At 42.0% G+C, this 25,236-nt stretch overlaps 1 protein-coding gene across 2 annotated transcripts in view; it reads right to left on the reverse strand.

Moving 5' to 3' along the window:
• Nucleotides 1-23,466, reverse strand: part of LOC148014554 (cell division protein FtsZ homolog 2-2, chloroplastic-like) — a 37,375-nt gene extending 13,909 nt beyond the window's left edge. Inside the window, exons 1-3 of one of the 2 annotated variants that reach the window (XM_087666231.1) lie at nucleotides 22,106-23,466; nucleotides 21,263-21,562; nucleotides 21,087-21,177 (exon numbers count right to left, since the gene is read on the reverse strand). In XM_087666231.1, coding sequence (XP_087522357.1) covers nucleotides 21,087-21,177; nucleotides 21,263-21,562; nucleotides 22,106-22,774 — 1,060 coding nt within the window. In that variant the 5' untranslated portion in view covers nucleotides 22,775-23,466. The remainder of the gene's footprint in view (nucleotides 1-21,086; nucleotides 21,178-21,262; nucleotides 21,563-22,105) is intronic. The other variant, XM_087666232.1, reaches the window with a different exon arrangement.
• Between the last annotated feature and the right edge of the window lie 1,770 nt (nucleotides 23,467-25,236).

The following is a 25,236-nucleotide window of genomic DNA, read 5'->3' on the forward strand; positions in this document are numbered from 1 at the left end:
AGACAGAGGACAGCAAGGAAGAGAAGAAAGAGAGCCAGCCCAAGAAGAGCAGCGTCAAGATCGAAGAGGTGAATGTAGTCACTCAGGACAGTGACAGTGGGAACGATGTACTCTTCGTGTCTTCATGTTTTGATGCCCATGCATTGGTTGCCGATTCGGCTGATGACATGCATACCTGGATTTTAGATTCGGGTGCCTCCTTTCATGTCACCCCTTACAGAGATTGGTTTTCCGATTATACAGGCGGTCGACATGGTGTTGTCCATCTCGGGGACAACTCAGCATGTGATATTGCAGGCATTGGCAGTGTGCAGCTTCAGTTTCAGCATGGTTCTGTCTTTACTCTTCAGAATGTTCGTCATGTACCTGAGCTCAAGAAGAGCTTAATCAGTACTGGGCAGCTAGATGATGATGGTTATCATACCACATTTGGCGATGGAAAATGGAAGATCAGTACAGGATCTAGAGTCATTGCCAGGGGTCCAAAGAGTGATACTCTGTATCCTCTTCATGTATCTAGTGTGCGTGACCATGTTGTCGCAGTAACCGAGCAGCCAAGTGTTTCTTTGTGGCATGGCCGGTTAGGACACATGAGTCAAACAGGAATGAAAGTTCTTTCTCGTTTGGGTTACTTGCCTTGTCTCCGTTATGCTGATTTTGAGCATTGTGATCATTGTGTCTATGGTAAGCATGCGCAGACATCTCATAAGAAATCTCTTTCTTTGAAATCTTCACCTCTAGAGTTAGTACATTCAGATGTATGTCAGATGCCAGGATTGTCTTTGGGGGGGAAGAAGTACTTTGTCACCTTTGTCGATGATGCTACACGGAAGGTATGGGTTTACCCCATTCGTAGCAAGGATAAAGTACTTGACAAGTTTAAAAACTTCTTGGCATTGGTTGAAAATCAGACTGATAAGACACTTAAGTGTCTTCGCTCTGACAATGGTGGGGAATATGTGTCCAAGGCCTTTCAGGCATTTTGTGACAGCAAAGGGATAAAAAGGGAGCTCACTGCCCCTCATAATCCACCCCAGAATGGAGTTGCAGAGCGTATGAACAGGACTATACAGGATAAAGTCCGTACTATGCTGTCTCATGTTGCATTACCCCATGGTTTTTGGGCAGAGGCTGTTATGACAGCCGTTCACTTGATCAATCGGTCACCAAACAGGTCTTTGGGGGGGAGAGTCCCTCAGGAAGCGTGGTCGGGCAAGCCACCTTCTTATGCTCATTTACGAGTGTTTGGCTGCGAGGCTTTTGTGCACATTCGTAAGAAAGACCGTAGCAAACTTGAGCCAAAGTCCTGTAAATGCATATTCCTAGGATATGGTGACGAGGGTGAAATGGGGTATAGATTGTGGGATCCCGTGAAAAGGAAAACAGTGCGCAGCAATGATGTTATCTTCCGGGAAGGTCGCATGCATAAACAGCCCGAAAAGACTGAGGAGGTTCGTAGGGTTGTATTCCGGGAAGAAGTACCTTTTGGCAGCAAAATGTGCCCGCTGTACAGCAGCAAATACCTGCTGTAAATGAACCTGCGAATGCAAAAAATGATGCTGGAAATGATCAGCCAGCCATTGCCCATAATGATGAGCCACTAAATGTGCAGGAACAGCCAGGACAGCAAGCTGTTAATGTTGATTTGCAGGCTGAAATGCCAGGACAGCAAGTTGTAAATGATAATATGCAGGCTGAACAGCCAGCAAACAATGATCATTGGGTTAGGAGATCGTCTAGGGCTACTAGACAGCCCGACAGATTCGTTCCTGGTGCAAATAATGTGGCTGATTATGTCATGATCACTGACTGTGGTGAGCCGTCATGCTTCAAGGAAGCAATGGACAGACAGGACAGCAAGAAATGGTATAAAGCCATGCTGTCAGAGATGGAATCTCTTGAGAAAAACGGCACTTGGGACTTGGTGCAATTGCCTAAAGGGCAGAAAACGCTTCCATGCAAATGGGTTTATAAGATGAAGGTCACTTCTGGTTCCTCGCCAAAGTACAAAGCCAGATTGGTTGCTAAGGGGTACAAGCAGGAACATGGAGTTGATTTTGATGAGATCTTCTCTCCTGTAGTCAAAATGACTACATTGAGAACCATTTTGGGCTTGGTTGCAGCTGAAGATATGGAGCTCATACAGATGGATGTAAAGACTGCATTTTTACATGGTGATCTGCATGAAGACATATATATGCAGCAGCCTGAAGGGTTTGTGGCTAAAGGCAAAGAGAAGATGGTATGTAAGCTCAAACGGAGTTTGTATGGGCTGAAGCAAGCACCAAGAGAATGGTATCATAAATTTGATACATTTATGCAGTCTCAAGGTTTTCAAAGAAGTCAAGTGGATCACTGCTTGTACACCAAGAAGGCCGCAGATGGCAGCCTAATTATCTTGGTTCTGTATGTTGATGACATGCTGATTGCTGGAAGGGATACTCATGCCTTGGATTCGTTGAAGCAAAGTCTTCATGGCAGCTTTGACATGAAGGATCTTGGTGATGCAAATCACATTCTTGGCATGAGAATACTCAGAGATAGGTCCAAAGGATTACTCTTTCTATCTCAATAGGAGTATGTCTCTAAGGTTTTACAACGTTTCAATATGGAGGGGGGGAAACCAATTGGTGTTCCATTGCCTCCATATGTGAAACTCAGTGCAGAGGACAGCCCTACATCTAATGATGAGAAGGCTGAAATGGTCAAGATTCCATATGCTTCAGCTGTTGGCAGCTTGATGTATGCTATGGTTGCTACACGTCCTGACATTGCCTTTGCAGTGGGAGTGGTTAGCAGATATATGGCAAACCCTGGCAAAAAGCATTGGAAACCAGTGAAAGGTATTATGAGATACCTCAAAGGCACAAGTGATTTGTGCATCTGCTTTGGAAAGCAGAAAGCATCTGTCGTTGGCTTTACGGATGCAGACTATGCTGGTCATGCGGACTGTAGAAAGTCCACTTCTGGGTATGTGTTTACCTTCACAGGAGGAGCAGTCTCTTGGATCTCCAGGCTACAGAAGTGTGTTGCATTGTCTACTACAGAGGCAGAGTATGTGACTGCTACTGAGGCATGCAAGGAGGCTTTATGGCTTTCACGTCTGGTGGGAGATCTTGGCATTACAGCGTTACCCATTATTCATTGTGATAGTCAGAGTGCTATCATGCTAGCACGGAATCCCGTCTTTCATGCAAAGACGAAGCACATACAGGTGAAGTATCACTTCATCAGAGATGTACTTGACAGCAAGAGCATTGAGCTTGTCAAAGTGCATACAGATGATAATCCTGCAGATCTTCTCACGAAGGGTCTTCCAGCAGAGCGGTTTGCTCATTGCCGACAGATGATGGGAGTTGGATAGATATATGTATTTCAGCTTTGTACATACTTAGACTTAGCTGATTCTTTTCTCCTCTTAAGGCACATTGCCTTTAGGTGGGAGGTTGTTGGGAATAAAGGGCCATCATGCCTTTTATATGTGCACGGGTGTGAACGCACCCTTAGCACACTTGTACTTTCGTATATATCTATCTAAAAACCTAAAGTGGTACACACTCTATTTGTACCCAAGAACATCTTGCATCTCTCGCTCTCACTCGCTGCTGTTGCTCACGTGTTTTGCTCTTTACCTGACATTTCATCGCCGGACATTGCATCTCCGCAGCGCATCACTCACTTCACTAAGATCTTTCCTTAAGGACTTAACTTAAGCAAAAATAAATTCCTTGGAAAGGTTGCCCATATTCAACTCTCAATCTTGTCTTCATTACTTTTGCATTTCCATACTTGTAAATTGTCATAATCAAATTTAGATATTCTTTCTCTCCATTTCTTGAAATATTAAGTATTGAAAACAAAAGAATATCATAATTGTTAAGCATACTACATTGTTTAGGGCGTTTACGATGCCCATCTTCAACCCTCAATCTTATTTCCATTCCTTTCACATTTCCATGCTTGTAATTTATCATGTTCAACTTTAAGCATTTGTTCGAGACGTTTACAATGGTATCAAAGCCTTAGCTTGATCCTCACCCCAACACTAGTAGAGCTTATAATTATAAGTTTGTTTGATTTTAGCCCTTGCATTGAATGCAATCTATCAAAAAGCCTAATCACTTCCCAAAGGCGTAGTAGAACAAGAGAAAATCCCATTCTACTTCAAGGCAAAGAAAAAGATCCTATCAAAGCCCATCCTCTTCTTGTGGCAGATCTCGCCATTAACAAATTTATCAAGATTCTTTACCCTAGTCTCCATCTTCAACCCCATCAACCATTTCATCATCTTCAATCTTAAGATCCGGTCATGGACAAAGACATAAGATAAAAAAGACTATGTCACTATCTCGACCTGAAAGAAGCGCAAATTTAGTAATCATGATCTTCTTCTTAAGTTTATTCATCAATTTTAAATCTTATATGGTCATGAGAAGTATAGAGCAAAAAAAGATGAAGTTTGCATCTTTACATTTGACCAACCTAGTCCACACTTGATGGATGGGATTAGAATATAATCATGCTGCCCCAGAATCTTGGCTCTCCTTTGTTCGCATGATATAAGGCCACTTACTTCCTAATCGTTTCAAAAGAGATGTAAAAAAATGGAATGGAATCAGCTATGGCAAAGGAAAACTAGGCCACTTGATGACTACACAAAGAGATTTTGGAAGCTAGTCTTGAAGGTCCAACATTTTAAGAAAATTTGCAACTCTGAAAAGCTTAGGAAGTTCCAAGGAGCTTTGCATTTTAAAGTTCATACTGCTCTTAATCATTATCATTGGGCAAGTCTCAAGGAACTCTTTGACCATGCTAAAACATGGAAAATGGAGCGTAATGGCAACAAATCATTCCAAAGCAATAATAATAAAAGAGTGGCTGATCATAAGGAGTTTTCAATTCCTAAAGAAGAACTAAAACAGCAGCATCGCTTTAATCCACGCACAAAAGCCAAGCAACTTTCTAAAGAAGAAAAGCAACACTTCATGAATGAAGGGATGTGTTTTAAATGTGAACAAACAAGCCACATAGCAAAGCAATGTCCAACAAAAAACAAAGTAAAGTTTTGACAATAAGTCCAAGTCACTAGTGACAATCTATGCTGTTAGTAACGTAGTTGCAAATACAAATTAGACTCCGAAGATGTGCAAGCTATTAAAAGCTTAGAGACAATTACAAGGTGAGGAAACACTATTCCTAATAGACATTGAAGCAAATGAAAACTTCATTTTCTTGGAGTTGGCTAAAGAGATTGCATTAAGGAATGAAGAGATAAAGACCCCACTAAAGTTTACCAAGCTTTAAATGCTGATGAAAGTGAAGGCTACAACGATGAAAATACCTTCTATATTGCAGATCTTAATGATTATAATGTGATTCTTGCTATCAAAAGAAGAAGGTAGAACTCACCAACAAACACAAGAAGTATGAGATTCATGTTGGAGCATCTGGAAACAACATACCTATGGTAAACTATATGCAAGTCCTCTAGGGTAATTAAGAATTATGCTCAATGTTGTTTACTTTATATTAGCGATATGAAAGATAACATAAATTATGAAATTGAAGAGAAACTTAAACTCTTAGAAAAGTATAAAGATTATCTTTCGAAAGATCTTCCTTATTAACTTTCCCTAGAAAGACCAAAAGACCACCATATCGATATTATTCCATCTGGTTCTCTCTCCAAATATAACACCATACCATGTGAGCAACTCCCAACAAGAAATCAGAAAGCAAATCAAAGATTTACTCAATCATGGACTAACCTGACCAAGTAGCTTACCATTTTGTTCACCAGTTCTTTTTGTTTAGAGGAAGAATGGCACATTCAAAATATGTATTGATTATCGAGCCCTTCACAAAATCATTATAAAAAATCAATTTCTGATTCCTTAAATTAATGACAATTTTGAACTGTCTAAGAGACTCAAAGGTTTTTAAACGTATTGATCTGAAGAGTGGTTGATATCAAATCAAGGTGATACACAAAATTGCTTTTACTACACTACCTCTTTGCACCCTGGTACATCGTTAGGGAGAATACCACCCCTATAACATTGTGCCTTTCACATTATGACATGTAAGCACTTTGTTTCACCTTGGGACAGCAGTAATGGATATCCCCCCAACTTCCCCTAGAGACTCACCTCTTTATCTATCGACCTTCCAGACACAAAGATTCCCATCCTCTGCTTATGATGCATCATCACACACTCCATGGGCCACTCCTATGCAAGAAGTTCCATCTGCTCCATGAGTCCCTATCCCACCTCTATGGACTACTCATGCAATCACCATGCCCATACCTAGTTAGTCTATTCATGTTGACCAAAAATTGCATTAGCTTCACTTAAACAGTCCCAAAACATGCTTAATTAAGGAAGAAACCTTGTTTATTTAACAAAAATGTGTTACTAAAGAGTGTCTATGTCCCATAAGCACAAACCCACTTGGGTGGGCCCAAACTTCCTATAAATAGGTATGATGTCCTCCATTCAATCTTAATCTCGTTTTTGCAAGATTTTAGGTGTTTTCAACTTGTTGCCCACACCTTGTTTGCGGAGACATCACAGTCCAAGTTGTCCATTGCAGACTTCACTCATCCGGTGCCTCTCTCCAGCCCTCCATCATCATTTTGCTGGTGTTTCCAGCCAACCGACTGGTACTGTCTACCCATCCAGCTATCCTACAGCCTACCACGTGAACATATTGTTGCGTTTTGCAAGCCCCAACTACTGCCCTGCTAGTTTACTCTTTCCTCTAGCTGTCGCCATCATCATCTCAGCCTGCATTTGCAAATTTTATCTCTCCTCATCTTGTGTTTACAGCATACTCTCTCTCTAGACTGTTGTCTGCATCAAATCCAACCACAGAGGCTACGTTTACTGTTGTTCGACACTCGAAGGCTGCCTTGCTACGATTCGGGATCCGTTCGGAGTATGACACACTCTCCACCTCATTACCCTACCTTGATCCTCGAGATACAAGAGTTCGAGATTCAGAATTCATTCATTGCATAGTGTGTTTGCTACATGAACATTGTACATTCAGTAGTCATATCACTTCATTCATTCTCTGTGTTCATTGTCTCTAAGTTACCCTAACCCTAACTATGTTCTTTTGTCAGTCTATGCTTTGTCATACAATGTCATTTGTATTTCTATGTTAGGGTATTTCTTCACATGGATTCAAAGCCAAGTTCTCTGAGAGAAACCTAGGCCTTGATCTAAAAGCTCTACATAAGAAGCAAGAACAACAAAAAGGGCAGATAATTTCAAAAACTACTTTTGCACTACTGCTCACATCCAAGCTAAATCCATCAAGGAACGAGTTGAAGTGGGCCTTACAGCTTGCTTCACAAGCTTCCAACATGGCTGGATAGACATTCGACTACCATGGAGTTCCACGACTTTACGAGATCACTACTACTGAGTACGATCTCATTTTGATGCATAGAGCCTAGTAGCAAATAGAAGGTAAGTCTAAATTTCACCCTTTAGATTCGATGCACCAATCTATTGATCATGCAAGAAGAACAAAATCTCCACTTAGGAGTGGCCATCCACAAGTGAAAACTGGTATAGAGTACACTCCATGGCGTTCATACTAATTCTCTCTAGTGCCATGTCTACCATTTCAGATTCTATTAATGACGCTTCTTCTTCTCCTATTGGTATGGATGATTTTCGTGATGAAAGACGTATACAAAACAATTTCAGGTTTATGAGTAATGAGAAAGACAGATACTTCTTTATAAACTCAGGAGTAGGTAAGCAATTGAAGCAAGAGACTGTGAGCTATCACAAATCCATTTAATGTTCCTCCCATCCCACCCTCTTATTCCGTTGCCACATCCTTTCAGTCTCCATTAATTGCACCGCATGTTGCATCTCATATAGGATCACATATGTTTTCATTCACCACAACGAGGGGCTCTTCAAACTTACACATAGCCGTTAAGACCTCATCTCTTTCTCAGCTGGATGGCGTTCCACCTTTTTCGCACACACTTTCGGGATCATTGCAACCTTGATGTTCCCCTCAGTCTCTCCCAGTGTGAATCAATTGTTGGTGCCACAGTTTGCCTCCAAGGCATTACCTAATGGAGCCTCTGGTCATTATGCTATATGTCTCAATCAACATTTGGATAGGGCTTATATGTCCCAATGCCTCCACCTCCACCCGCACCTTGTAGAAACATTCATGTTCTCATACCTCCACATCAATCGATACTCATTGGACACTACCAGCCTATTTCTCCCTACCCATCTTTTCCCTCTCCTCCTAATGAGACACCTCCACCACCACCATCTTATCCTCCACATCCATCTTACTCCACATTTCCAACACCCATGGTTCTACCTCATTTTTCACCAAGCATGCATTCAATGACAAGACTCGTTTTAACAGGTCAAACTTTACAACTTGGTTGAACTTAATGAGACATGTCTTTGACTCACAAAGCCTATGGAATCTTGTGCAGGGATTAAAACCCCAACCCGATCCTACACTTATTTCATACGAGGTTGTCCGCTCATGGAAGGCTAAGAATGCCTCCACTATTGTCGAGCTGATGCAAGGCTTATTGTCTGAGTTTCATTCTCAGCTTCAGCATTTTGACTTAGCGTCAAAGCGATGGGCACACCTAACTGACCGTTATGCGGCTCGGGATAGGACCTATCAAATAAATCTTGACCATGAGCTTTAAAACTTCAAAATCTCTAACCATGATGACTTGAAAGTCAAGTTGTCTGAGGATCGGCATCTCCTTGTCAAATTCTTCACTATAGGGACTCCTAAGTCCTCTGACGATCAGGTCACATTATTTCTTAACAAGCTACCACATAAATACTTCAACTTTGGGCAACAAGTGGTTTCTTTGACCAATTCATCCACATTCTATGAATTTGAGTGTCAATTATTGCATTATGTACAGCTATTCAATCACTTTCGTAAAAATAATCCCTCAAAGGGGACTCTTGTTGCTCATTCTCAGAAGGGCAGCAATGAAAGGATAAACGAAATCAAACTTCAATCAAAATCAAAATCAAGCAAGGGCATCACAAGGAAACTCTCAGTATTCAACTCAAACCCGGGTGGCACGATGTACCCAAGAAGAATAGGTATTGTCAACATCGTCAAAAGACTAGCCATTTTGACAATGAGTGTCGATCAAAGGCAAGAGGCACTACACCAAAGCCCAAGTCACAAACCCTCGCCTCTCAATCAAAAAATCCCCATCAAGAAAGGCAAGGTGATGGCCAAAGGCAATCGAAAGGTCAGACCCACACTGCCACCAGTCAGCCATCTCAATCAACAACATTCTCAACTCCAAAGGGCTTGTCTGAATGGTCTACAGAGGCCCACATCGTCTCCGTAGAGACATCCAATATGAGTCTCGTCCACATCAATGAGTTGCATCCCAACGCGGTTATTGCAAAGGCCACTCGTAATAGCCGAGAACATTAGCACATATTTGGATTGTGGACAGTGGAGCTATACATGACATGACTCCTATAGAGTATATCTTCCGTACCCGAGCCCTTGCAACCGGACGGGTCTGTGTAGAAAACAGCTCCTTGGTCAAGATCCAGACTCAAGGCTGTGTCAGTTTTGCCACTGACAAGGATCCGGATCTAACTTCACCACACAATGTATACTATGTCCCTCACCTTGAATGAACTTGTTACCTATTCAGCAGCTTTGCCGGTTGGGGCAAGCAATTTTCTTTATAACAACCACAACCGAGGTCCTTGACTCTCATACTAGTTTAACGATTGCTCACAATGAGTCACAGCCTAATGGCCTATACCACATGATCCACTTTTTTACCAAGTCAACAGTAAAGAGCTTCGTGCTCCATAGCTTCCAAGCATTAGCCACATCTTGGGAGCCTACGAACAATGAGCATCTTTGGCATTTCTGCCTAGAGCATCTTGGCTACAACTCTATTTATGACTTGTCTTGCTGTGAGATGGTTGAGGGCCTTCCTTGCTTGAAGCTAGCTTGAGATGTCTATAAAGCATGTCAGCTCGAGAAGCAAGACCGTATCCCATTCCCTCAACAGTCTATACATAGAGCTGAGACGCCTCTTATAGATTGATTCACATTGATCTTTGTGGGCCAACATCCACTGGCACCTTGAACAACGCGCTATATTTCTTTTTAATAGTGGATGATCATTCAAGATACATGTGGGTGTACTTCCTCAAGCGTAAGTCCAATGCTTTTACATATTTCTCTACTTAGGAGTTGCTAGTTCATACCTAGACAGGTCGTCGTGTTGGTTGCATGAGGAATGATAGCGGTGGTATGTTCATCTTTCACGAGTTTTCTGAGTTTCTACAATAGCATGGCATCTCTCACCAACTCATCTCTGCTGACTCCCCCTCTCAAAATGGAGTCGTCGAGCATAGAAACCAGACAATCATGGAAATGGTACGCTCTATGTTGTTTGCAATAGAGCTCCCTAAGCACCTATAGTTGAGGCTGCTAACACTGCGGTATGCATCCTCAACTGGTACCTAACTACAGCTCTTCCTCAAAAAACCCCGTATGAGACATACTTTGGCTCTCAGCCTATCATATCACATTTTAGAATCTTCAAGTATCGTGCACACACACACCTATTGATAAAATAGAAAAGCTCACTCCCTAAGCTCATCTCCTTATCTTTATCGCATACTTCTCCAAAGCGAAAGCCTACCGTTTGTTCGATCTTCGGTTGAACAAGACGTCATCTTTGCAAGAGGGATATCATACAGTCTTCTGCACCGGATTCCGATCTCATTCCTCTTTTCATATCATTGGAAATCATATCTACTAAGCATGATCTACTACTTTCTCATGACTTACCTGCAGATTTTTTAGCTCCCAAGCCCCCTCCATAAAAACCATTACCTCGCTGGCACCAAAAAACGATTTGGGATTTGAGAATATTACCATCGGATTCCACTCCGAAGGGATCTAGAAGATTTGTCGGGCTTGCACTTGAGGCATCATTTGCGTCGTTGTTTACAGCTAAGCAAAAGGCTCTTTAGTACCCTCAATGGCGAGAGACCATGGAAAAGGAGCTAGAGAGTATTGACCTAAATGAGACTTAGAGATTGGTAGATTGTGCGAGCCACAAGAAAGTCATCAGGACGAAGTGGATTTTTAGGACCAAGCTAAAGGCTAATGGGACTTTAGACAAGTACAAGGTGTAAAGAAATACCTTAACATAGAAACACAAATAACAATTGTACGACAAAGCACAAACTGATAAAAGAACACGGTTAGGGTTAGGGTGACTCCTCAGAGACGATGAATACAATGAATAAATTAAATGATATGACTACTGAATATACAATGCCCATGCAGTAAACACACTATGCACTGAATGAATACTGAATCTTGAACTCTTGTATCTCAAGGATTAGGGCAAGGGTAATGAGCTGAGAGTGTGTCATACTCTGAACGGATCTCGAATCGCATCAAGGCAGCCTCTGGATATCGAGAACCAACAAACAAAGCCAAGGAAGGCTAGATCCGATGCAAATGGCAGTGCAAGAGAGAGAATGACTAAAAACGCAAGCTACAAAAGAGAGAAAACATCAAACACAAGTATTTGAGAGAAAATCTGCTGCGACACACTAAGGAGAGAGAAAGTTGTCAACCATAGCTGTGAGGAGAGAGAAAATGATGGCGACAATAGACAGGAGAGAAAATTGCAGTGACAACAGTCAGGAGTAAAAAAAACTGCATCGACAGCAATCAAGAGAGAGAAAACTGAGCTGGCGGCAACTGGGGCTTGCACACGCAGCAGTATGCTGACGTGGTAGACTGTACGACAGCTCTACAGGTGGTCAGTAGTAGTCGCCTAGTTGGAAACAACAAACAGGAGGTGGAGGGCTGGAAATAGGCGCCAAACTGTAGATGACAGCAAGGGATAGCTGAGACTGTGATGTCCTCTGCAAGAGAGGTGTGGACAGCAAGTTGAAAACACCTAAAACCTACAAAAACGAGATTAAGGACTGAATGGAGAGCAGCATACTTATTTATAGAAAGTTTGGGCCCTCCCAAGTGGGTTTGTGCTTATGGGACACAGACACTCCCTAGGAACGCATTTCTTTTAAATAAACAAGGTTTCTTCATTAATTAAGCATGTTTTGGGGCTATTTTAGTAAAGCTAATGCATTTTTAGCTTAACACAAGGCTCACCTCATCACATTGTTGGATGTAAAGGCCCTTTACACACTCTCCTGTGTATATATTACTTCACACATGTGAACCCACCCTAACAAGTGTAAGCATATTGTATCCTAAGTATAGATACATTATTTTATTCTTTGTGTATACCACACTGGTACACACCTATCCGACGACTCACTCTCACACTATCACTGTCAAAACACTGTTCAGCTCTGAGTCATCGATTACTGTGCATGCTCTCAACTCTCTTTCTCTATCTGCTTCTGCTTCGCCTCTACAAACTGGTATCAGAGCATATGGCTCACGCAAGCTGTTGAGGAGTAGACGAGCAGGCACCAAGTCGAGTGACTGGTCGGGCGTAACGTGCAAGCATAACGGGCATCAGACGGCATCAAATGGACTGACAACTAACAGGTGGCTGCTGCGCAACATTACTAATCAACAGGCAATTGCACGACATTATTGATCGACAGGCGGCAGCTGCACGACGTTATTGCCTGACGGGGCAAAAGGCAACGCTGCTGCGCGACAGGGCTAGACGACGACCACTGCGTGACAAGAACGGAAGGCTTCAACGTGACGGGCGACAAGGCTTTTCGGCCGCACGAACGACACGCGAAGACAGAAGGTCAACGGCCTACTTTTCTTTGATTTACTTCATCTAATTTTCCCCTTATACCGGGTATTCACACATACAAGCATAGTGTACAAATCTGTGCAAATCTGTGTCTTAAAATTTGGGGCCTTTCCCGAATTTGGTGCGTGACACATATTGCAATGACCTTTGGACCATAAATTGCAGATATTGAATACACATGCCTTGGAAATTTTTAGGAATTCTCAAATACAAGTGAAATATTTGCTTGGATGAGCCAATTTCTTTGAAATTGTGCACTATTAGACCCCGAAATTCGGGGCTTTTGCAAAAATTGTGGAATTTCTGCAACATTACCCCGCACTTGATGCTCGGGATGATGTATTTATGCAATTGGAGCAGATTCACTGCAGAAATGTTGAGGCTTTTCACATTGGTGATGTATTATGCTTAGGAGAGAGAAAATTCAGACTTTCTTTCATTTACTGCCTCTCTCCAACCTCTAAAGACGTTTTGGGCATTTTTGACAAGTGCCAACCTTCCCAAATGGTTTTTTCAACATTATCCATAATTAAATATCAATTTTCAATCTTTAAATACTGAAAATTAATCTAATAATTATTTTGGTGCCTTGAAACATTATCTGACTGGCCAATAATCAACTTGGCTAGGCAACTTCCATACTTGAGTGTCTCTGTGCCATCTTTGACTATCAGATTAGCATTAAGTACCATTAAACACCACTTCTCTAGTGTCACCAACTAACACTTATGGCCAAATGAATGACCTAGGCCAACAATTGGCACCAGATACCTTCAAGTACCTGTGCGGCATAACTTATAGCAACTTTTACCTTTGATATCCCGTGATTTCCTCGGGTCTCAAACTCATAAATTTACTCTAATCCCAATTACACCTCACATGTGCAACATTTACTTAACCATGTGATTAAAAATTAATCCACATGTTAAGTAAGGTTTCAAAAATACATGTCCTCATGACACCTATAGGTCTATTGTAGAAAAACTTCTTTGGTTAATTCATACTAGGCCAAACTTAACTTACTCAACATTTTCAATCAGTATTTCACAGCACCTAGGATGTCACATTGGATTACATGTCTCCGTGTGGTGTTATTTACGATGTACTTATTCTTATGGCCTCTATAAGGGTACATTGATTCTGATTAGGCAAGAGATCCTGACACCCGATGTTCCCATGGCAGCTATCTATTCATCTTGGGCATAGCTCCCATTTCTTGGTATAACCGTAAGCAAGAGATGGTGGCGACTTCCCCAGCCAAGGCTTAGTATAGGACTCTCTTCGATGGCACCACCAAGGCCATCTACTTGTTGGCAAATATGTCAGCTCATATGTGAGTTTAAGCTACAGAGGCTTGGGCACACTATTTAGGTTATTTAGGCATTTTTTATTGTGTAATTTTATGGTCATATTGGGCATTTATTGCTGGCCGACCTAACATATTCTATGGCATTATTTGTGTCTATTTATTCTGGGCTCCTCCTCCTCAGTTGGTCAATTTACCACATGCAGTTCCCATGCAGAGAGGAGTCGGTGCCAGTGCCCACGCAGCCAGTGGCTCACTATTGTATGCAATAGTCTTGTGTCTAATATATGGATTCCATTTCTCGAGCATACATCAGAGTTCTCATCTGTATTGTGTTCTTTCTTTCCCTTTCTCTTTTGTCTTGTGTTTCAGCATTTTATTACAGCTTATGTTTACGCTTCCATTGTTGCACCACTTCTGACATGGTGTCAAATTCTAGGATTTGTGCTCTTGCTGTGTTTTTTTGTTGATTTCATGATTGTTCGACAGTTTTCCAGCTTGTTTGTGGTAGTTCTCAGTCTATGTCTAGCTCCTTCTTGACTAGGCGACTATACCTTCAAGCCATTTTTGCTGTTTTTGGCGGTTTTTGACTGATTTCTTGACTTTTTACAGCAGCTTTTGTCTTATTTTGATCAGATTTTGGGTTATATTGTATGTGAACTCTTGCATTCAGTCTATGCTCGTGTTTTGGCTGTGTTCCCTCTCCAAATCCCTTCTTTTCTCTGCTTCTTTTGTCTTATTTTGATCAGATTTTGGGTTATATTGTATGTGAACTCTTGCATTCAGTCTATGCTCGTGTTTTGGCTGTGTTCCCTCTCCAAATCCCTTCTTTTCTCTGCTTCTTTTCTCAATCCTCTACAGATGGCTCCTCCATGCACATCCACTGATGACAAGCTACATGGTTCTTTTCTCAATCCTCTACGAATGGCTCCTCCATGCACATCCACTGATGACAAGCTCCATGGACCTTATTATTACATGTGGAGTGCAGTGATGAAGGCCTGGTTTATCCAAAAGCGGTTATGGTATGTGGTTGGCGAAGCTATGGCACGTCCTCAACAGCCTTCTCCTGTCCATCTGATTTTGATGAAGAGAACCATGAGGAGGTAATGCTTACATGGGATTCGGATGATACCCGTGCTTATTCGGCCTTACTTCGGTGTATTTCCAAAGAAGTCCTACCGGCGATCACCTCTTGCAGGACAGCTTCAGACATATGGTCAAAGTTGCAGTTGATGTACGAGGCTCCTTCCACCATGAGGGCCGTTACTCTCTATGGCCAGCCCCAACAACTGAAGTTTGAACCCAAAGATACAATCCAATCATTCCTACTTGGAGTTACCCAACTCTAGGACCAACTTCGCACTATGCAGTCTACACTATTATAGGCACATCTGTTAGCAGATTAGTCAGCTCAGGGTGAGTTTGTGCTGCAGAGGCTACAGCATTTTTATAGTATTTTTACTAGCATTTTCCGGTGCCCTTTTTAGGGCTAGGGAGCATTTAATGCTGGTCGACTGCATTTAATGCTCCCCCCATTTTATGCCTATATATTGCCGGGCTCCTACTCCTCTTCATTATTACAGCCATCATTTGTGGATTCTTCTGAGGAGAGAGGAGCCGGTGCCAGGGTGCCCACACAGCCAATGACTCACTATTGTATGCTATTGTCTCGTGTTCGAAATGGATTCTGTTTCCCAGGCATACATCTGAGTTCTCATCTATATTTGTGTTTATTCTTTCTCTTGTCTTGTGTTTCAACAATTTATTTCAGCATGTTGTTTATGCTTCCATTGCTGCACCATTTCTGACAAAATCTTGTTGGTACATGGGATTCGGATGATGCCCGTGCTTATTCAGCCTTACTTCGGTGTATTTCCAAAGAAGTCTTACCGGCGATCACCTCTTGCAGGACAGCGTCAGACATATGGTCAAAGTTGCAGTTGATGTACGAGGCTCCTTCCACCATGAGGGCCATTACTCTCTATGGCCAGCCCCAGCAACTAAAGTTTGAACCCAAAGATATAATCCAATCATTCCTACTTGGAGTTGCCCAACTCTAGGACCGGCTTCTCACTATGCAGTCTACCCTATCAGAGGCACATCTTGTTGGTGCAGTACTCTACAAGCTTCCTTGGGAGTTTGATGGAGTGGCGAATGCTTTACAAGCGCAAACATCTACGACTCCTGTCAATTTTCTTCATATGTCATCAATGCTACTTGAGCATGAGGCGACTTTGCGACTACAGGGGAGGCTTCCATCACATTATGGAGGTTCAAGTGAGGCTCTTGCAACTTCATAGAGGGGTTTGAAGATGAAGAAGTTGAAGGCCCAGTCGTTGTGGCAAGAAGGGCCACTTGCAGAAAGATTGCAAAGAGTTAGTGGCTTCCAAGAAGAAAAAGAAGCAGAAGACGAAGCCGGATGCGGACTCCTCCGACGAGTCATCCCTCAAATTCCGACTCGGCTCCTCCGGCCAAGGCGAAGTCCAAGGCGCAGAAGAGATCTTTGGATCGTTGGAAGGGCTTGGTGGCCCCTTCCTCAACTGCTTTCTAGTGGTGGTGATGAGGTCATTCCTCGGGACTCTCCAATGCTAGAGAGGAAGTGTGAGAGGGTAGTGAGATGGGGCAGTCATGCCTCATCTATATTTCTATACAGATGCACAAGATCCAATGAGAGACATCCCTAATGCATCAATCGCAGTCTGGTAGGTACAAATCCTTAAGCTAGGATTGACATTCAGGTTCATGATGGACTCGTTCTTTGACAGAGAGCAAGTGGCTTTTGTCTAGAGCTCACGTGAGGGGACACTTTGGCAGTCAAGCCAAAGAAGGGAAATCCATGGTCATTTATGCACTACAGCATTGGTGACAAGATGGTCATGTGTGCTACATCAGCGGCATTGTTGACAAACATTGAGAGCTACTATGATCTTCTCTATCTTCAGGAGCTGGTACGATGCTAGGATTGACATTCAGGTTCATGATGGACTGGTTCTTTGACAGAGAGCAGGTGGCTTTTGTCTGGAGCTCACGTGAGGGGACATTTTGGCAGTCAGGCCAAAGAAGGGAAATCCATGGTCATTTATGCACTACGGCATTGGTGACAAGATGGTTACGTGTGCTACATCAGTGGCATTGTTGACAGACATTGAGAGCTACTATGATCTTCTCTATCTTCAGGAGCTGGTACGATTGACATCGACATCAGGTTCTCTACGAGACATCTTGGTGGTGGCTTGATCACCCATTCCTTGGGTATCCATGGTTCTACTTGGTGATTCTATGTTGTATGGTGATTCATTCTCATTGTACCGTTGTATTGTATCAGATCACCCATGATCTGAGAGAGGGTATTAGCAGATATGTCAACTCGTGTGTGAGTCTGAGCTGCATAGGCTTGGGCACATTATTTAGGTTATTTAGGCATTTTTTATTGTGCCATTTTATGGTCACATTGGGCATTTCTTGCTAACCGACCAGCATTAAATGCTGGCCGACCTGACACATTTTGTGGCATTATTTGTATCTATTTATTTTGGGCTCCTCCTCCTCAGTTGGTCAATTCACCACCTGGAGTTCCCGTGGAGAGAGGAGCCGGTGCCAATGCCCATGCAGCCAGTGACTCACTATTGTATGCGACAGTCTTATGTCTAATATATGGATTCCATTTCCCGAGCATACATTTGAGTTCTCATATTTGTATTATATTCTTTATTTCCCGTCGACTCTGGATCCACCGTATTCGTGGCATTGCACATGGCAGTCTCCAAGGCAGTTCTCCTTAGCTTGCCTTGCTTTGCTTATCTTGCTTGCTTCACATCTTGGCTATATTTATGTCACCCACACCTTAAGCATTTTCTTTCTTCATTGACCCCATTAATGGTAGAAATAGTATGCTTGTTTTGTGAAGGTCTTCAGTCTGACCATTCCCTATCGCTCTTCCGTTTGGGACATAGATATTCAATAGAACAAAAATTGATTGAAAACCTCAATGTTAAATCTATCGAAACTACAAAGCCCCCCAAAAAAAAGTCCATAGTTAATCCATCCGCCTTTGCAGGACTTAGTAGGCCACTGCGCAGCTGACGTGCACCCTTTGTCCAATGCCCTCGCTTCTCTGGGGTAATCACTTGGGCTCACTTGGTAAGATAACCATCGCCTCTGTAGTCTTAGTAAGCCACCAAGCACTTGACACGCACCCTTTGTCCGATGCTTTGGCTATTTTAGGGTGGGACACCTTGGGGTAAATGTTTTTTTCTTTTTTTAAGGAGGCTTGGTTGGCCTACTTCTCATGGCACCATTGTTTGGCCTGAGAGAGGGTATTGATCTAAAAATGCATTAGTTCCACTTAAACAACTCCAAAAAATAGTTAATTAAGGAAGAAACCTTGTTTATTTAAAAGAAATGCATTCCTATAGAGTATCTGTGTCCCATAAGCACAAACTCACTTAGGAGAGTCCAAACTTTCTATAAATGGGTATGCTGCTATCCATTCAATCTTAATCTCGTTTTGACAAGTTTCAAGTGTTTTCAGCTTCCTACCCACACCTTGTTCGCAGAGGACATCGTAATCTAAGCTGTCCATTGCAATCTTCACTTATCTGGCACCTGTTTCCAATTCTCCATCATCATTTTGTTGATATTTCCAACCAGATAACTGTAGCTATCTACCCATCCAGCTGTCATATAGCATGCCACGTCAGCATATTGCTACATTTGCAAGCTCCAACTGCCACCCTGCCAAATTTCTCTCTTCTCCAACTATCGCCATCATTATCTCAGCCTGCATTTATGGATTTTCTCTCCTCAACTTGCATTTGCAGCATTTGCAGATTCTCTCCTCAACTTGCGTTTACAACACTCTCTCTCTCTCTCTCTAGATTGTCGTTTCCATCAGGTCCAACCACACAAAGGCTACATTTACTATTGTTTGTTCGCCATCATTTTGTTGTTGTTTCCAACCAAACGACTGTTGTTGTCTATCCATCTAGCTATCGTACAGTCTACCATATCAACATATTGCTACAATTGCAAGCTCCAACTACAACCCTGCCAATTTTCTCTCTCCTCTCACTGTCGCCATCATTGTCTCAACCTACATTTACAGATTTTCTCTCCTCAACCTGCATTTGCAGATTCTCTCTTCTCAGCCTGCGTTTACAGCACACTCTCTCTAGACTGCCGTCTACATCAAGTCCAACCACACACGGGCTACATTTATTGTTATTTGACACTCGGAGGCTACCTTGCTGCAGTTTGGGATCTATTCAAAGTACAACACACTCATCAGCTCATTACCCTTGCCCTAATTCTAGAGATACAGGAGTTCGAGATTCAATATTCATTCGCCGCATAGTGTGTTTGCTACATGAGCATTGTGTATTCAATAGTCATATCATTTCATTCATTCTATGTGTTCATTGTCTCTGAGTTACCCTAACCCTAATTGTGTTCTTCTATAAGTCTGTGCTTTGTCGTACGGTGTTATTTGTATCTCTATGTTAGGGTATTTCTTCACAATTTCCACATTTGGATTCACTGTGCACACTTTCCACGTTGGCACTCTAGGATTAATTTTCAAGTGTACTCCACTTCCCCTCCGTACACACCTTTCCCATCCTCTAGCACTACCACTCCTATTACAACCAAGAATACCTTCACGAATATGACTCATTTTAACGGGTCAAATTCCACCACTTGGTCAAACTTCATGCAACAAGTGCTTGAATCTAAAGGACTTTTGAAACCTCATCGTTAATCTAGAGCCCATGCGGGACCCTTGACTAGCTCACCTTAAGTACATCTGACGATGGAGAGCCTACAATGCCACAACCAATAATAAGTTCATACAAGAGTTACTTTCTAAGTTCCACTCTCAATTACAACATTTTTCCCTCACATCTGAGCATTAGAGTCATCTCATTGACCGTTATGCAACCAAGATCGCACTTGGCATATCAATCTCAACTTTGAGTTTCAAGAGTTTTTCATTAAGGAAGAGATGGTTTGAAAGTCAAGTTGGCCGAATATCAACAATTACTCGCTGAGTTTACCCCTAGCGGCTCTCCAAAGTCAGATGACGATCAAGTTACATTCTTTTTTAATAAGCTACATGAAAAATATTTCCATTTCCTTCGACACATTACCTCATTGCCCCAATTGCCAACCTTCTATGAGTTGAAGTGTCAGCTCTTGCATTACGCAAGGCTGCACATGATGGACATCCAAGGTCTTGTTTGCTAACATTATGTTTACCATAAGGTGATCTACTAGTCCTTGTACTTGGTATGCAAATGGGTATGGTTTTCACTAGAGCTTTGAAACTATATGTTTGCATCAAACTATGATCATCAAAGATTGATCATCAATTGCTGGTTTTCAGCTGATGATCATCAATCATCAATGGTATTCAACTAGTTTTTATGAACAGCAAAGTGCTATTGGATGCCAATGATAGTTCAGCCATGGTCCAAGACTAATTGGTAAAATTTACATTTTCAGGTTTGTACATTTGTTTGTATTTATTGCCTGCTGTAATTTGCGGTAAATCAGGAAGTTCACCACCCTTGCCAAGAAGGAAGGCTAGTTTAGTCATCTTCCAGCCCTAATACAGATACAGAGGGGAAACACAAAGGATATACCATGTGTCCATACTTTGGGAAGACCTCGTACCCCAAGAGAAGTACTTGAAGAAATAACCTCGCTCTAGTCCAAGAGCAAAGGAAGGATCTAAATCAGAGCATCCCTCTACTTTCAGCTCCCAAATCATGCGCAGATGGCATGCACTCACATAAAAACCAAAGGCATAAGAAGATAATCTAGGCACAAATACATGGCCACTGTAATAGACAAAGACTTATTTTACATTTCAGAGAATATTTCAGTTCATGTATACAAAAAGTATGTTTGAGCACACATAGACCGAGTGAATGGATAAAGTAAGACCAGTACCACTTGCAGTACCAATACCCATCAAAGATGAGCCAGCATCAGTCATTATAGCACGAACATCAGCAAAATCCACATTCACAAGGCCAGGCACCTGCATTACCATGAGATTCTTAATTATGTGCAGAAACAATGAAGATTGGCTTGCACCTAGGCAACTATTGTGCTTGATGGCATACCGTGATAATGTCAGAGATGCCCTTGACACCTTGACGAAGAATGTCATCCGCCAAGTTGAAAGCCTCTGTAACAGGAGTGGACTGAGACACTGCAGTTAACAGTTTATCATTGGGGATAGTAATCAGTGTGTCGACACTGTATCTCAAGGCTGCAATTCCTTCCTGAGCCTGTTGTGCCCTTCTACGACCTTCAAAAGAAAAAGGAGTGGTAACAATGCCAACAGTTAAGATACCAAGGGACTTTGCAACCCCAGCAATGACAGGAGCCGCCCCACTGCCTGTCCCGCCACCCATGCCAGCCTGCAAAAGCAAAACACTGGCCATACTGTATCTCATCTTGATTGTAATATATCTAGGTAAGCCTTCAAAAGCATCTGATAAAGGCTATTGACTTTTCATAGACAAAGTCCACAAGTGTCTCTAAAAATTCATCACTAAATTCAATAACTTCCTAATTTTAAACCCACAAAAAAAGGTGCTAACATGATGGTTAATATCATTTGTTAGGCATGAGAGTGTGAACTAGAAGTGCATGCACCATCATCCATGGGCTGTAGCCTGTGCTACACTGTAATATATTGCCATTGATGTAAAAATTTGGATGGGTTGTAAAACTATACATCAAAACTACACCAAAACCTTGATCAAACAAATGTAGCCTGCCCACTTTCAACAGCCATCGCAAGGTTATCACACTTCAGAAAGGTTCCCGTAAAAACATTAGACAAGAAACAAAAGTCTTTGAGAGCTCTCGTCATGATGCAGAACAGACTTGACATACAGGAACAAAGTTGAAATTAAGTTTTGTCGTTCCAATTAGATAGTGCAAGGAATGGTACATACCGTCACAAACACCATATCTGCACCTGCAACTGCTTCCTCAATGAGGACTCTACTCTCTTCAGCTGCACTCATCCCTATTTCAGGATTGCCTCCAGCTCCAAGTCCCCTGGTCAACTGTGTTCCAATTTGCAACCTGTTCTGTACAGGTAATGGTGACATCTTCAATGCTTGTAAATCTGTGTTGACAATCCAGAACTCTACACCTTTCATTTCACTTTCAAGCATTCTGTTGACTGCGTTTGAGCCACCTCCACCTACACCAACTACCTTTATTTTGGCTTCGTTGTATGTATCTGCATCCTGCCACGTGTCACCAGAAGGGAGTTCCCTCTCCACAGCTGTACCGTCACCGTACCTTTGCTGAATGGTGAGATCATCCTGCCATCTACGGGCATACGTGTCGGATCCTGCAGAGAATGATGAAGTTTTCGATGGTTTTCCCTTTGAATATGAATTGGTGGACGAACTTGCATAAACGGCTAATGAAGGCCTACTTCTCCATCTTGGGAGGTGCGGATTGATCTTTTGGTCTACGATACAACTCGAAAAGACAGAATAGGTCGAGCCTTTTATATACAAGCAGGCTCTCTGGTTGCAGCTGTCCGGCTCCAAATGCAACGGCACTTCACTGCAGTATTTGGAGGAAGATGAAAGCATTTGGCTGCACATGACGCATGTAAGTGCAGAAGCTATACACAAGGGAGCAGGACACACAGGACAACGAACTTTTCTTTTCACGGCATGATGAGGGAGAACGCTATGAGAAGAAACGAGGAAATGCCTCGCGCGGCGACTGCAATAGAGGAATCGAGCGTTCGCACCATTGCCGCCTGAGCGGCAAAAGGAAAGACTTTTTATCAAAGGGAGAGATGACGACGGAATGATAGGCGTATCTCTGTGCTTGTGGTGTACTTCTGCTGGTGAGTTTCAGAGGAAACAGTGGACGTAAATGGTGCTCACCTCCTGGACGTATCCCTGTGCTTGTGATGTAATTCTGTTGCTGAGTTTCAGAGGAAACAGTGGAGGAAAATGGTGCTCACCTCCATCTCTGGTGCATTGTCACAACAGCGAAAGGGCGGGAGCCTGGATGTTACTCAGCTGTACGAGCTTCACTATGAACGGGTATCCGTTTGATGGCGATGGTTGTGGCTCTGTTTGACTAGATCATCTCTTCTCAAGATGCCTCATGTCCGGCTCTGGCCATGGCTTTGGTGAAGGCTATATGGCTATCCAGTCTTGTCGCCGTCTTCCTCGTCCCTTCTCCTGGTTTCGACGGGACAAAAGGCTTTACGTTCTGTCACATCTGGCCGAAAGGGAATACTTAGCTAAACCCTAATAATAAGCCGTTTCTTGGGTCTCCAAAAATGTGGATTTCAAGAACCTTTTCCCATGCAAGCTCACTTTTTTGGCCCTGCAAAATGTCCCATTAGTGAGCATACTCATGTCATGAAAAGCCTTTTATTGTGTACCTAGCTTTGTTGTGAACATTCTTCAATGGTGCTATCTTCGCATTAAAGAAAACAATCATGTTTGGGTTTGACATAAGATGAGCACCAGATTAAGGTTCCAACCTTTATAATTTTGATTCATTATGAAGACTAGTTGATTATGTTTAGCATTTATTGTTTCCCTCACTTGTAGGGGAAGTTAGTATAATGTCATCCCTTTACAATATCCTTTACAATATAAAGGTTCACATGCAATTTTTCACATGTTACAATTGTTGTTGAAGGCAAAAAGTATTAATGCTATCAAAAAATTTTATTTATAAAAGGTAAATGCTTCCAAATGTCGCGTAACAAAATTAGTATTTGAAGAATATGAAATAAGCTAAGCTCAAAGACAAGATTAAGGTAGACCATGAGTGATTGGTAAATGCATTCTACATCTAGCTATCTTCTTCACTTACTCTTTAATCACGAGTTCAAACCTTATCTCCTCTCATTCACCAATCATCCTCATAGATGGCCATTGCAAGGACAAACATTTCTTTAGCATCATTTAACTTGACTACGAGTTAGTAACTTTTGGATAGAGAAACTTTGACCATTCATCTTTAATTTGGCATCAACTAGATTAATTCTCTTAATCTTACCTATAGTCAATACAATGAAGAATCATGAACCAAACCAAAATTTGCCAAATGTTTATGTGCTACTCAAAGGAAGGGACCACAAGGCAAATGGCCCAACCCAGATAAGAAAATCCAAACTGAATGCTTTTTGGCCAATGGAGATTTGAGAAGCATGTGCCTTGTGGTGGCTTCTTTGGACGAGACAAAACTTCCCTTGAATGAAATTCTATTATGGCATACAAGAGAATAATGGATAGGACCAAATAAAATATTTCTACCTCTTGAGGAAATAAACTTTCTCCTATATGTATTCTAGGTTTTATCTTCCATTTTCCTAAAGTTAGAGTTCCTTTCTTGGATATGGTGTTTCAAGTATTATCTTCATTTTCCCCGCTTTCCTAGTTGCATGACTTATTAACCTCTTTTACCACTTTATTAATATGCCAAAACAATCTAATTTACAATTATAACAAATCTAATAGGATATATGAACCTACATTGATGGTTACTAGCTGTAATGTTTCATGTTGCTTCCAAAGTTTATATATATTTTCTTCTACCTATTATATTATTTAGAGCTTTGCCTTGGGGATCCCAAACCAACCAAAAGGCTCCCAAGCCTATGTGGCACGAGGAGAAGTTTGGTATTCAAGAAATAAAGAGAGCTCTTTTCTAAAGGGTGAGTAGGGGTCTCTCTCTCTCTCTCTCTCTCTCTCTCTCTCTCTCTCTCTCTCTCTCTCTCTCTCTCTCTCTCAATTGAACATAAGATGTGTGTGTGTGTGTGTGTGTGTGTGTGTGTGTGTGTGTGTGTGTGTGTGTGTGTGTGTGTGTGTGTTCAATTGAGAGAGAGAGAGAGAGAGAGAGAGAGAGAGAGAGAGAGAGAGAGAGAGAGAGAGTGATAGAAATCTATCTATCATATTACTCAGAGCTTTGCCTTGGGAATCTTGAACCAACCAGAAGGTTCCCAAGTCTATGTGGCATAAGGACAAGAAGTTTGCTATCCAAAAAATAAAGAGGGCTTTTTCTTGCACAGTAAGGGTTTCTCTCTCTCTCTCTC

The sequence above is a fragment of the Lygodium microphyllum genome, chromosome 25 (assembly GCF_053477565.2).
Source record: "Lygodium microphyllum isolate KBCC chromosome 25, Lygodium_microphyllum_v1.1.10, whole genome shotgun sequence".
NCBI lineage: Eukaryota > Viridiplantae > Streptophyta > Polypodiopsida > Schizaeales > Lygodiaceae > Lygodium > Lygodium microphyllum.